The sequence below is a fragment of the Phalacrocorax aristotelis genome, chromosome 2 (assembly GCF_949628215.1).
Source record: "Phalacrocorax aristotelis chromosome 2, bGulAri2.1, whole genome shotgun sequence".
NCBI lineage: Eukaryota > Metazoa > Chordata > Aves > Suliformes > Phalacrocoracidae > Phalacrocorax > Phalacrocorax aristotelis.
Genome location: NC_134277.1, coordinates 112,856,424 through 112,869,554, shown reverse-complemented (window position 1 = coordinate 112,869,554; position 13,131 = coordinate 112,856,424). Strand labels below are relative to the sequence as shown.

The following is a 13,131-nucleotide window of genomic DNA, read 5'->3' as shown; positions in this document are numbered from 1 at the left end:
CAGGCTAAGATAAATATTAGCTTAGATCAATATGACAGTAGTACTGGCAGCATGATTGTCATGTCACAGACTAGGGACCTCAGCCGTTTGTCACTTACAATATGTCCCAATATCAACAAGACAGAACATTTTTGTTCTTACTGTTGTTGGATCTAAAGCAGCCTTTTCTTTCCCCCCGCACCTTTTACTATGACTCCCTCAATAGATAACGGCTCACCCTGCACTTCTTTCCTATCACCAGTTCTCAACCTGAGGCAACAGTCTTATCTGTAGATTAAAAACCTGTCTGAGTTTAATCCTAATTAAATTTCCATGCATAAATATGCAGCCTTAGGCTTCACACTGAATCATTTATTATAATAAATAAGAAGTTATGACCCAAGTATCTATTAGCTCTCTCCTGATTCTACATTTATATTTATCACTTGCAGAGTCTAATAGACCTGAGCTTGAGAAGAATTTCCAAGGTTTAGGCGTCCCAGTCACTCTTCTGGACTGCGACTCAGTATCACAACCAAACAAAATGTTACAACTATTTTAATTCTGTAAATATAAAGAAGGATCCCCTGAAGCAGCTGGCATCTCCTCGTGGTCTTAAGTGAAGTCTTACAGCAAGTAGCTGCACTACAAAGGAAGTCTGAAATATATCTTTCACCTAGTTCATTTAAGCTTGTTATTCACCAGCCATATATAAGAACATTTATTTTAGTTTCCTAATTTCAAAAAATGATTTTTTTTCACTTCTCTGATATGAATGCACTGTCTTAATATTACAGATTGCAGCTGCCTTAGACGAAGTTAAATTTCTGTTTAAAATAAGTGGAATTTTTCCATTAATGAACAAAAGTTATTTCAAGTTGAAGACGTTTTGGCACCTCAGAACTACCAGCTCTCCTGTTTTACAAATACCTGGGTTTTTTTCAAACAGAAGAAAAAAATGTTTTCATTCCAGCAGGGACAAACAAAGCCATTATGAGGGCACACACAGCCCTGTGGTCACTGCCAGATCTTCCTGGGTGGAAGAGAGTGCATTTCTTCCAGCTTGAATGGAGCTGAAAGGATTCGCAACATGCAAAATTTGATCATTCCCTTATCTCTACTGACAAGAGTTTGCAATCTCCGATTTAAATGGTTAATTGGGAAATAAGCTCTGTAGGCTTTTTTTCAGTTACAATCAACTGTTCAACATGCTAGAGGTGGATTTCTGCTCTTTGCAAAAAGTAAAACATATCCTGCTACTTTTTTTCCTAGGTATTTTACTCTATGCAACAAAGCAAAATTGCAAATTATCATGTTTGTTTACTTGCACCTGCTGGTCTCCAGGCACACAGCTTAACAAATGTACAGAGCACATATCACAATTATTTTAAAAATATTCATAGCGAGTCACCCGTTGCACATTTTCTATGTTTCAAACCGTCACCACTTTCAAACCCTAGTTTTAGTATTTTACAGTAAATGCCTTCAAGAAAATCAAAGGCATTTGTGTCACACAGGGTAAATTCCTGAAAAAGCGTAATTTTAAGGACACAAAAATAAAGAGTGGAGAAAAAACAACCAATATTGCAAACTCTTTTAAAAGTTCTCTTCTGTATTGCCATCCATGCTCAATAACCCAGCCAGCCACATGGAATTTTAATCAAGTGTCCCGAAAGTATTTTGCCTTTGGCCTGAAAACAAGAATGATGCATTTCAGCCCAAGGGCAACTTTTCAAGAAAATTCTAACAGCCTGAAAACCAGGATCGAAAGCTCAAGCAATTTAATTTAAAAGTCAGCAATGCTACAATGACACTAAAAAACCTGCAAGGCACATTATGGATCCTACCCTGAAACAACCCAAATGTTTTTGCTGATTACTGTGGGAAAAACAGCAATCATATAGGTAGAGCTGCAGAGTGGGCAGCTTATTTCTCATTGTCCCTAAGAACAGAAAAGATAAGGAGGGCTGCTGAAGTCTTAGAGACAGTATCATCAGCTGGTACTATGAAATATGCAGAAGGGTTTTTCTTCTTTGGAACAAACATCCTGACTTCTTCCCTGCCAGTGCACTGAGAAGACCCTTCTTACCCTCTTTTCCTGCCACTACAACAGGATTTTCAGCCTACCAGAGGTACTCAAACTTGGATTTGTCCATTACCACTATTAGCTGTAGCAGCACAGCAGCAGCAGATCCTTACACCGAAGACCCACAGTAAGAAGTTTCTGAGCAACCTGACCTGTCACTGGAGCTAAACGTCAGCGTGGCAACCTCTGGCCCATGCCAAGATACTCAATGAATACAGCTGTCCACCAGCAGCCATGATTTGTACCTACTGCTTCATTGCTGCTTTCATATACTACATTCATCGCTATGGAAAGACCTGTTCTCCTTCAGTCATCACGCAAGTTCCCTGCCCAGCTATATACACCTCTTTCATCGCTTGCAAAGAGCAGCCTCCTCTACCTCACAGAAAACCTGCACTGTACTTTGCAGAATCATTTCTTCAGTTAGAAATGCCCCCATTACAATATTATCAAATATACAAAGACTAAGCTGCCCTTTTTGTGATCACTCTCAAATACAGAGTGGCCATCCATTTGACTTTAGTATTTGCATTTGCTGCATGCCTTTAGCAATGATAAACTTGCTCTGGAGGACGTTGGCAGGCACTGTAAACCTACTTCAAGGAAAATTAACTGAGAGACGGCTTGGAAGGACTATTCTTGTAAGTTTTAGCTTAAAATTCTTGTTTACTTCTAAAGTCCATTTCAGTAACAAGCCCACATTTTTGCATTAGCAAAAAGAAATTTAGTTTCTAAAATTCTTATCAATTTTCAGTGAGCTTTATTGTTAATATCCAAAAATAACCCACTTAAAAATACCCACTTTTAGTCACAAAGAGAGGAGTTCCAGATATATGGCAGATTTGCTTTATATTTGAAAAAGTGTTTTTCTTAATCCTGTAAGTGAGATATATTATCCCATAAAAGCAAATTGGACTACTTGGGCAATTAAAAGAAGAGCCTTACCAAACCAAGGCACTGAAGGAAAAAATGAACGATTGTCTGTAGATAAAAGTAAATTCACAGCAATTCTCCCAAAGTCAGTGGAGTTCATTTGATCCTTCATTCTTCCATCAACATTTTTACCTCTTCAGCGTATTTTAAAGGGTGTTTTCTAGAAGTCATGAGTACGCATTTTAAAGACTCTACGGGTGAAAGCAAATAAAAGGAATCCTAGAAATTTCAACAGCATATATTTCACAACTCTAATTTAAACCAGGGTTTCCACGGATCCTGACAATTCAAAGAACCTTCACTTCAAGCTTTTGTTACCTAGCCCTTCTCAGCCAATAAAGTAGAAACGACCTAATCATCAGAGGCATTAGCACAGAGTTACAAGCCTTTTTTGCCCTCCCCTCTTACAATAGTGCAAGATAGGCACAAAAGGCAAGTAAAATGTATGGATGGTGTGGCCTGGAGAATAACAAAACACACATTAGCTATTCATGCATTTGAATGAGAAACATTTGTAAGGGAACACTAGACAAGAAAAAGCAGTGGACTCTCTTCCACAGTTTTATTAGTAGCAATGCACCTTCAGGAGCTGATTTTCTCACTTCTGGAAAGCAACGGCCAGAGACAAGGAAGGGGTAATTCGATGAATTGGGGGTTTTTTGTGTTTTGGTTTTTTTTCCCCAAGCACGGGCCTACTGCTGGCACTAGACTCTCATCGATACACTCACTGTCTAGATAACTCCTGGAGGGACCTGGAATACCTCTGAGAGGTCAGGGAAGACAGACCAGGCTCCATCCAGCCTGGCAGCAGCTCTGCCCTGGGCAGGGAGTGGTGGAGGAGCAGCAGGTGCAGCCAGGCTCCCCAGCCTGCCATCCCGCCGGGCACCCAGCTTGCCCACCACCTTGTGCCATTGCCACAAAGCTCATTCTGCCGGCGCCCGTCTAAACAAAATGAGGGACAACTTGAATCCTGCTCCAGTCCTCCCTGGAAGGGCGGCACTCGACCATAATCAAACCGCACTGGAAGTGCCAGTCACTACCAGGTTTTTTCCTCTCCTTCTCACACAAACATTTCTGTACACACGTCTTTGATCAGATGAGTTTAGTGACAGAAGGCAAAACGCCAGTTGTGCTTTCAGAAAACTCAATAAAACCTATCAATATGAATCTAAGCAGCATCAGTGCTAGTTCCAGTTTGCATTTATGGTCAGGGGTTGAATTGCAAGGTTTATTATAGTCAACATGGCTTGTGCCACTGATTTGTGAAAAGCTAGGATTCTGCCGTTAAAAACTTCTTGCTCCAACAGGTCCGTAAGAAAAAATAATCCAATAATCAAATAAAGACTATAGAAGTTGTTTCAAACTATCAATGCAGTTCTGCACTGTCCTCTCAGTCTTTCAGCAAATAAAAGCTTATGGAAATATGATAAAGGAGGCAGTGGACATGGGTCTAGCTTCAAGGTCATTTTGAAGCAAGACAGCAGTAAAAATGCAGGCAAAGCCAACGGGAAAATAAAGTTTCCACTTCAGGAAGACCACTTCTTCAACAGCTTTTTAACCTTTATTCTCACAGAACAATAAATGAGCTCACAGAATATAATTACATTATGCTTGCAAAACAACTTTCAAATCTGAAACTTTAATCTAAAAGAATTGTTCAGGGAATATCTCTGACAGAGTTGTTCCTGTATTAAATGACAGTTTGAAAAAAAATCATCAAAAGCTAACAAGTTAATGATAAAACAGAAGGAATTGCTGAAGGCTGAAATCTGCTCTGCCTGCACAAAGCAGCAGTGGGATCTTCATGGCCTTGCCTGATAGGCAAAGCTCAGACAAGACAAGACAAACCGACTCAGTCCATCAACCCACATTAGCTTTACACAGCCTGCAAGGTTGGACCGCTTGTGGAACGGGCAGTGGGTGACACTGCCTGCCATGCACCCCCTCTCCCTTCCAATAGCTCTCTGAGCTCGCATGGCCATTAGAGCAGTAGTGATTTCCTAGGGAGACTAAAAAAAAATAAATCAGGTTTTGGGGTAAAACCAAACCATCCTATTAAGTCTGTTTTGCTCTGCCAGGAACACATGGGAAAGCTTCTCAGGAATTGTAACTGCCGTTTCACATCAGGAAGGGAAGTCTAAATTACGCGCATCTACATATCTTTGTAATAAGGACATTAAAGGCTTATACTTTGATAGTATTTTTATAGCCTTACACTTCTATGCTTTCTAATTTGAGACTGTTACTTATATCTACTGTAACTACAAAATAATATTCTAGTTTTCCTGTAAAATTGTGATGTACACAGCTTTTAATACCCAAATAATTACATTTCAGGGCAAAAGCAGTTTCCCCTCTAAAAAACAAAGAATGACTGAGAAATCTTTAAAATAAAGTTCCTAAATAGCAGAAGTAACTAAAAAAGAATGAACACAGATATCCCTAACCTTTTTTTGCTCTGACTCACAAGCAAATGAAGCATTCGCCTCAAACCTCAGAGCCAGAGAACTGTACTCATATCCTGGTGCCCAGAGGCACTGTACACAGCCTCCGAGATATCACTTAATCAAACTTCCCATTTGTATATGCTTTTAGGTACTTGATGTGCACCTAAGGTTTATGCCAACTAACAAATCACAATTCCTGCAAGCTGACCTAACCAATCTCATTTTGCAAAACTTCCAACACACCATTCCTCTGTTTGGTCAGGCAGGGATGCCTGGAAGACATAAAAATAGACGTAAGAGAAGGCAGCAAACCCCACCTGAAGATCCTGTGTGAGACTGCTGTAAATACCAACAACTGATCAACACACACTGATAGGCATGAATTTCCAGAGATGCATTTTCTAAGCCTTCAGGGAACAGAGAAAATATTTATGACAGACAAATGTTTTTTTTATCTTAATCTTCAGTCTACTTAGAATGCTTTCATGGGATTTTTGTCACATACCTTTGTACTCTGAGAAAAGAATAGTCTGTGGCTTGTTGGTGCTGAGTTTCTTTTAAAATAAGTAAGGGAAAAACACAAAACAGATTTTAAATGTAGGCCTTTCTAATCAAGGCCAAGCACATTTTCCCCCAAGAATGTCTAAGATGTTCTTTGCAGACCACCAGAAAAACTGTAATTTCTCATGCTTCTTTCTTCCTCTCTCCCATTCTCAAGTCAGACCTCAATCAGCAAAATTTGCACCTATCTGAGATCCATTATATTACTCTTTTTACACTACAAATTTCTTTTAATAAGATTAAGCCCCATTTCTATTTAGTAACGGTTCCAAAATATTTTAGTTGCTTATTATGAATTTGGGGAACCTTATAATTTTAATGCAATGGTACCAACAAAGTCCACATTCCTGGGGATAGGCAATGTGGCCTCTGTTTGAAGCGACTTCACAGACAAGTCATCTAAAATTGACTTTTGTAGAATACTATATAGAACAAAGTCCATTACACTAAGGCTTCAACAGTCCAGCTGTGTCAGAGAAAAATGAAAGCCCACACCTCCAGAATTGCATCTGCTCTTCTACAGAGTTTTGCTGGGGTATGTCAAGTCCTGTAGCCCAACAGAGAGGCAGCTGCTGCAGCTCCATGTTCCCAGGTCCAGTCGGTAGTAAAGCTGAGCATGTATTCCCACCAGGCACACACACACCCTGCAGTGCACATTATGCATATACATATGGCCAGCCACATAGATCAACATAGGCAGAAACACACAAAAGCAACCACCTCCAGCTGATCAGAATGAAAGACCTTAAGTAGAAAATATAAATTCGTATACAGATACACATGTAATGTGGATTCCTTCAGTAGCTGGACTTGGACACTCTATCCAGTAACTGGGCAGAGTTATGGACTGTCTGGACAGTTATGGATTGTCTTGAACAGTCTATCCAGTAACTGTGTCCCCACCACTGGATCCCAGGTCTCCCCTGTTGCTGCCACCTGGGCATGTGAGCCCCTGAGGGCCACAGCCACACTCCAGCTGCTGGTCCACAGCCTGCCTTGCACACATGCTACCACCCCCATCACACACCCACTATAGATCCCTCCAGTTGGTGGTTGAGACTTCCAGCCTACCTTGTAGCTGGCCCTGGATCTTCTCTTCACCAACCAGTTACCTGGCACAGACACACACTCATGCAGATGGGTCTCTTGGCTGGCTGCTAGACTCCACAGTCTACCAAGTAGTTGCCTTGGATCTCCTGCTTCCTCCAGCAGCCAACTTGCAGACCCTCTGGTCTCTCGAGTATCCATCCCAAAATTACAGCTGCTTTGGCACCTGGCTCCCAAACCTCCCCTCCTGCTGGCTTGCCTGGCTTGATGTTTGCTGGTGTTCACACACAGACACACAGACCCACACAACATGTGCACACTCCAGTCTCTCCAGCCATGGGCACCGGAGACGTGCAGGCCCCTGTGACTTGTGGTCCCTGCTCCACTGACTGGCGCTTCTATCTCCATAAACACAGCACAGAGACCCCATCATCCAGGAGAACAGTTAGAAACAGAGTTTAATAAAAAGACAGGACATGAGGTACTTGATTACAGAACATGTACTGATGAGGTATGGGACATGGAGGGACAAGCATACTGACCTGCAACCTATTTACAGCCAACTGGCCTCCTTTAACATCTTACCACTCTTCCCCCCACCCCCCATACTTGTTCCTTCCTAGACCACCTTGGTCCACACTGCGCTCCCTATCTTTGGCCCCGCCTCTACTCATCCCAAAATAATTCTTGTGCAATCCCAAAATGTTCTTCCCCAGTATCCCATAAGGAGTCCCCATACCCCTGTAGACAGCTGCCACCACCACTCCCACACACATACCCCGTAAGCTCTGGCGAGCTGCTCCCAGAGCTCAGTGATGGCTGCCATGGGACAGCCCTGGCAGGGGCTCGTTTCTCTGGGTTCGTTACTGGGGTTGCCCCACCTTGTTCCCCTGTGCTCTTTTGTGTGTGTGGACATGAGACTTATCACATCATCTAACAAGTTAAATAGAGTAGGGACAATTAATAAGTATCTTGTGGCCCTGCTACTTAACTTGCATGAAGACACAAGGGGTGTATAGGCTCACAGGTTTCCAACCGGGGGAAAAGTGAGAACTTAAGCCAAGTATACCATTTTGTCCAATTTTGCCAAAAATTGAAGTTTTCAGCTTACCTCAACATTAAATGTTTCTGCCTCAGACTCCCATCATATTTTTAGCTTAACAGTCTCCTGACTCACACTGCAAGTTGGAAACAGCACTGCCTCTAAGTTTTCCACAAGTCTCAAGGGGCTTTAGGTTTCTTCTAGTGTTCCCTTACCAGGAAACAGTATTCACACCAGTGGAAGCAGAGCAAAAATGTTAAAGGAAAATATTTAAAAATAAAGACAAACTTTGCAGGGGATAGACGCCTTCCCAATTCCCACATCACTTATCTCTTTGTTGCAGATTTTGTGGAAAATATGGTATTTAAGACTGATGAAACAAGCTCTATTCAAGCCATTAGCAGTATGGCAAAGTACCTATGACATATTTTTTCATTTCATACAGAAAGCATTTGGGAATGCAACATCCAGCTCATCTTGAAAGTGTAAGAAGACATTCTTCATAGTTCTATGGTCATCCAAGCACATTCTGGAAGTCTGGCTTTCGGTTTCAAAAGCGTCAGAGGAAACTACGTCAACACACGAAACACCTTTGAATGCACGAGGCTGTAGCGAGGCAACTAAGAGTGTAAGATCTACCTATCTAGGCTTGTAAAGGCCAGACCTGAAAAAAAAAGCCAGAAAGACTCAAGTGTCTTCCTGCCAAATGCTGTCACATCTACAATTAAAACACGTCACCTCTGAGGTGGAACTCGCACCAAATTCCACCAAATCTGGTGGAATTAGGCACCAAAAAGTACTTCTCCACTAAGTGGGATGCACAGTCATTCCATGGAGTGGTGCAAGGCTCGTGTGACCCTGTAAAAAAAGCAGCAGACATGGGTCTGCTGATTTTCTTCTGAATTTCTCCTGAATTCAGATGCCTGATTGCGGCTTACAGCAAGCACATAAAAAAGAAGGCCTGTGATTTGATCTTTGAGTGCCCTAATGATCCAAGTGCAGCATCAGCTTTTTTTCTTGCCTATTCAAGTTTGTTAAAATTGCATTCTTGGCTGTACAGTAGTTCAGCTACAAACTGAGGTTTGGAGAGAACACCTCCTCCTCCCCTGCATTACCTGTCACAGTAACAGTGCTAATATGGCACTCCATTCAGAAATTGAAGATGTGGATTCAAACCATCTCAAACTAAGGAGATTAACCTAAATCTCCCACTTCCTGGGCAAGTGCTTTAACAATCTGATTTCTAAGCAAACCATGTCACTTATGTTTCAGCAAAAAATGTGGTTCCTGACCACATTTGTGGTCATAATGTCATAATTTGTGTATTAGTCATAGCCTAAGCATACTTACTAAACCAGATTCTTGAAGCAAGGTAGGTTTGAAACCCAAGTGATGATAAGCGTAAGAAATACCTGTGTTCAGCTCTGCCCAGGTGAGGCACCTCAGGTACCTTTGTGGGGCCATTCAAGCCCCTGAGCATCAGCACTTAAAGACTACTGATTCCAAAACCCCAGACAGGAACAACAGAGCAGGCTACTGGAGCCCACCAGCTTACAAAAACAAGCTGGGGTGAGATGCAGCTGAGGAAACATTTAGTCTGCAATTACAGTCTTGAAAGATACCATTACAACACATTTACAGCAGCAGGCTGGTTTTTCAATTATAGAAGAATCCCCTGACAGTGGCAGAATCAAATTTAAGAAATATAGGCAATAGTGTGCAAAACCATTAACTGATTTCCCTTTCTACTTTGTAGACCCGTATCACTGTTACCGCCAGCGTAATTAAGAATGCATTCCAGCAGAGCAAAGCTGCTGCATAAGCATCCGAAATAGCTATTTGCTTCTGAGGTTGTAGAATAACTCTCATCTGGACCCGGACACCAGTGATACATGCTTCATGAAGAGTTACTCCAGTAGTGGATAAAAAAGACTTGACTGAAAATATGAACCCAACTTTTCAACACAATGGGGACACTTTAACGAAACACCTGCAATTAAAATACCAACTAAATTTTAGAGGTATGCAGATATTAATCTTTAGGCTGAAAGAAGCAATCATTAACCTTCAAAGCTGTTCAGTGCAGTGACTTTACTATTCTATGTTTCTCTTTCTTAGGTTGGACTCCAGCACTTTCTGTCAGACCCTTGCAGCCATCGCATGCTCCAATTTCCTCATCTGCTGACAGGACAAAAGCAGCAACGAAGGAAAAAACAAGTGCTGAGAGCTCTACCAAGGGCAATGCCTTTACCCAAACTTCTCCGATGCTCTTGCAACAGCTCTGAGAAACCTTTCCAGCCACAGCACAAACTGTATTTTTACAACACCATGGTGCTTACAAGTTCGAGCTTCGGTTGTTTACTTTCTGCAAAAGCAACACGGCTATTCTAATCTGCGGCACATTCTTCACATTGTTTTAGGATCAGTTATCTTGAATTCTGGTTTTTGGAAGGCAGTTATCCACCAGGGGGTTTGCTACTCGCTGCTTCCTCTGATCATCTATGCTCTCATGCTGAGGAAAAAAAAATTCTATCAATTTAATCTAATGGGAAGAACGGTCTCCTGACCTGATCTTTCAACTAGAAAAATATCATTATGAATCTAAATAGCCCCAGCAGGGGTGGCTTAGGAGCAATCAAATATACTGGTATCTTCGATCACTGATATAAAAATATGCATTTTATCAAGATGCATCTAACAATGCGAGCTGCTGTGCCAAAGCTGGAATATCAGCACTAAACTACCTGCAAAAGCTGCAGCGTGCGATCATTGCAAATTTCTATGAAAAAAGGTATGGACTCCTGTCACCTGTATTTGACCAGCTTTAGGAAAATTCCTACTTCTTTAAACTGTGCGCTAACAAACATATTCAAATGGCCATTAATAGTGAATTAAGGTTATTTGGTGTGCATAAGATGGTACCTTATAAAAATTTGTGAGAAGTAAATTTTGTATCCTTTTGTCTGGCTTTTCATTTGTTTCTAAGACTGAATTTTCGTAACCAAGATGAAGAGTATTTACTTACAAGCTGAAACATACGGACTCAGCAGTTTACCGGGCTTTTGTCCTCCTTACCTGGAGGATGAGGTTTTGTGCACATAATGATGTTAATAAACACACTCGCTTTTACTGGAGCGTGTAAACATCCAGATGCCACTCTCCCACGCCACATCCAACTTGAACACCACACTTCACCGTACAGAAAACTAAGTCACGCATCTGCACAACATATGCCTTCCAACCGCCTTCCATTCTCGTTTTTTGGTTTTTAATAGAGACCTAATGTGGCTGCGGAACAACGCGCAGAGGCGCGGGCGTCCGTAGGAATTCTGCTGTTGACGCCCCCAGGAGCCGAATCAGACCAAAGGCGGGAGCATCTGGTCTCCACCAGCGCTTTCCCTCGTAACCCAGCACGCCGCAGAGTCAACTGCCGCTGACCCCAGTACCGGAGAGCGAACTGCTCTTGCTCACTGGGAAACCCCCAGCCACCGCACTTCGAACAAAGAGGATGCGTGCCATCAGGTTACTCGCAAGGGCAGAAGCCGCCGCGGAGCGTCCCGGTGGCCCGGCTGCAACGCACCGGCCGGCCCCACGTGCAGGAAGAGAAGAAAACTTTCCTAAATTATCTCCGTTTCATCCCTCATGCCTGGAAAGCGGGTTTGATCCCCTCTCGCCCCATATAACAGAGCTTAATCTGGTTTACATCAGCGACAGCGTGAGGAATCCTTCGGGTCCGCCTGCTCCTCTCCCTTTCCCGCAGCGGGACCCCGGGGCTGCCGCCCCTTCCCCGCCGTCGGCCCCGGCTCCCGCCAGGGCAGGGGCTGCAGCGGGGGCTCCGCCGCGACGGGGCGGGCGGTGCTGGGGGCCGGGGGAGGGGGGGGACCCACCCCTCCGCCCCCCACCGCCGCGGGGAGCGGCCCCACCACCCCCTCCCCCGGGTTTCTGCCGCTCCGCAGCGTCTCTCGGCTCCCACAAAGGGAGTGGGCGGCCCCGGAGGCGGCCGGGCGGGGTGGCCCCCGCCGCCGAGGGAGAAGAAAGGGCTCCAGGAAAGGGGGGGGAGGGAGAGCGGCTGCACAGCGCGGAGATGAGGGGAGAGGAGGGATGAAAGGGGGGGGGGGGGGGGGCAAGGCAGAGCGCGGCAGCGAGGCGGGCAGCGCTACCGGACCTACGCCCGCCTCCCCCCTTGGGGCTCCCCCCTTGCAGCACAGCACGGTCCCCCCGCACCGACGCTGCCCGGCGGGGAGCGGGGCCACGCCGCCACGGTTCCCCCAGCCCCGCGGGGACGAAAGCCAACCCCGGGACGCGGCCGGGCTGCTGCAAACAAACTCCGCAAGCATTGCATCGCATCGCACTTGCCTTGAATTACATTGCATTGCACTCCAAGCAGCGCGCAGCCCCGCACCCCCCGCCGCGCTCACCTCGGGGCTGGCCCTGCCCCGGCGACCAGAGCAGCGAGGCCGCTGCCAGCAGCGCCAGCAGCCCCCGCCCGCCGCTGCCCATCTCTGCTGCTGCTCCTGCCGCCGCCGCCGCCGCCGCCGAGGAGACCGCTGCCCGCCCCGCCGGGAGCGCCCGCCTTATATGCTCCCCCGCCGTCCCCGGCCCGCCCCGCCCCGCGCCCGCACCGCCGGGTGTTCGCTCGCGCACACGCACACGCACACGCGCACACACACACGCTCCGACGCTCGCACACTCGCACGTTCGCGCACTCACACGCTCACGGAGCCCGCACCCCGCCCCGCACGCGTCCGTCCCCGCAAAACCGCCCCCGCAGCACTTGCAGCCCCGGCCGCGCGTTGCGGGAGATGCGCGGGGTGCGACGAGCCCGAGTCCGGTGGCTAAAAAGTTTTAAAAGCTGTCATTAGCAGTCTGGGGTCTTTTTTGCAAGGACGGGGAGAAGGGAAAGGTGAGTGTGAGAAATGATAAGGTAAAAAGTGCGGGGTTGGGGGGGGAGAAAACACTGCTAAGCTAATTCAATGTGCAGCTTTCCTATGCGGCTGGATTTCACGAGTGTAAAAAAAATAAAATATAATTCAGCA

The 13,131-nt window shown here is 45.1% G+C and overlaps 1 protein-coding gene across 2 annotated transcripts in view; it reads right to left on the bottom strand.

The window, feature by feature from the left end:
- Positions 1–12,688, bottom strand: part of LAMA1 (laminin subunit alpha 1) — a 109,971-nt gene extending 97,283 nt beyond the window's left edge. The window contains exon 1 of one of the 2 annotated variants that reach the window (XM_075084713.1): positions 12,514–12,688. In XM_075084713.1, coding sequence (XP_074940814.1) covers positions 12,514–12,595 — 82 coding nt within the window. In that variant the 5' untranslated portion in view covers positions 12,596–12,688. Of the gene's footprint in view, positions 1–11,798; positions 11,815–12,513 lie in introns of those variants that run through there. The other variant, XM_075084714.1, reaches the window with a different exon arrangement.
- Positions 12,689–13,131: the final 443 nt, after the last annotated feature.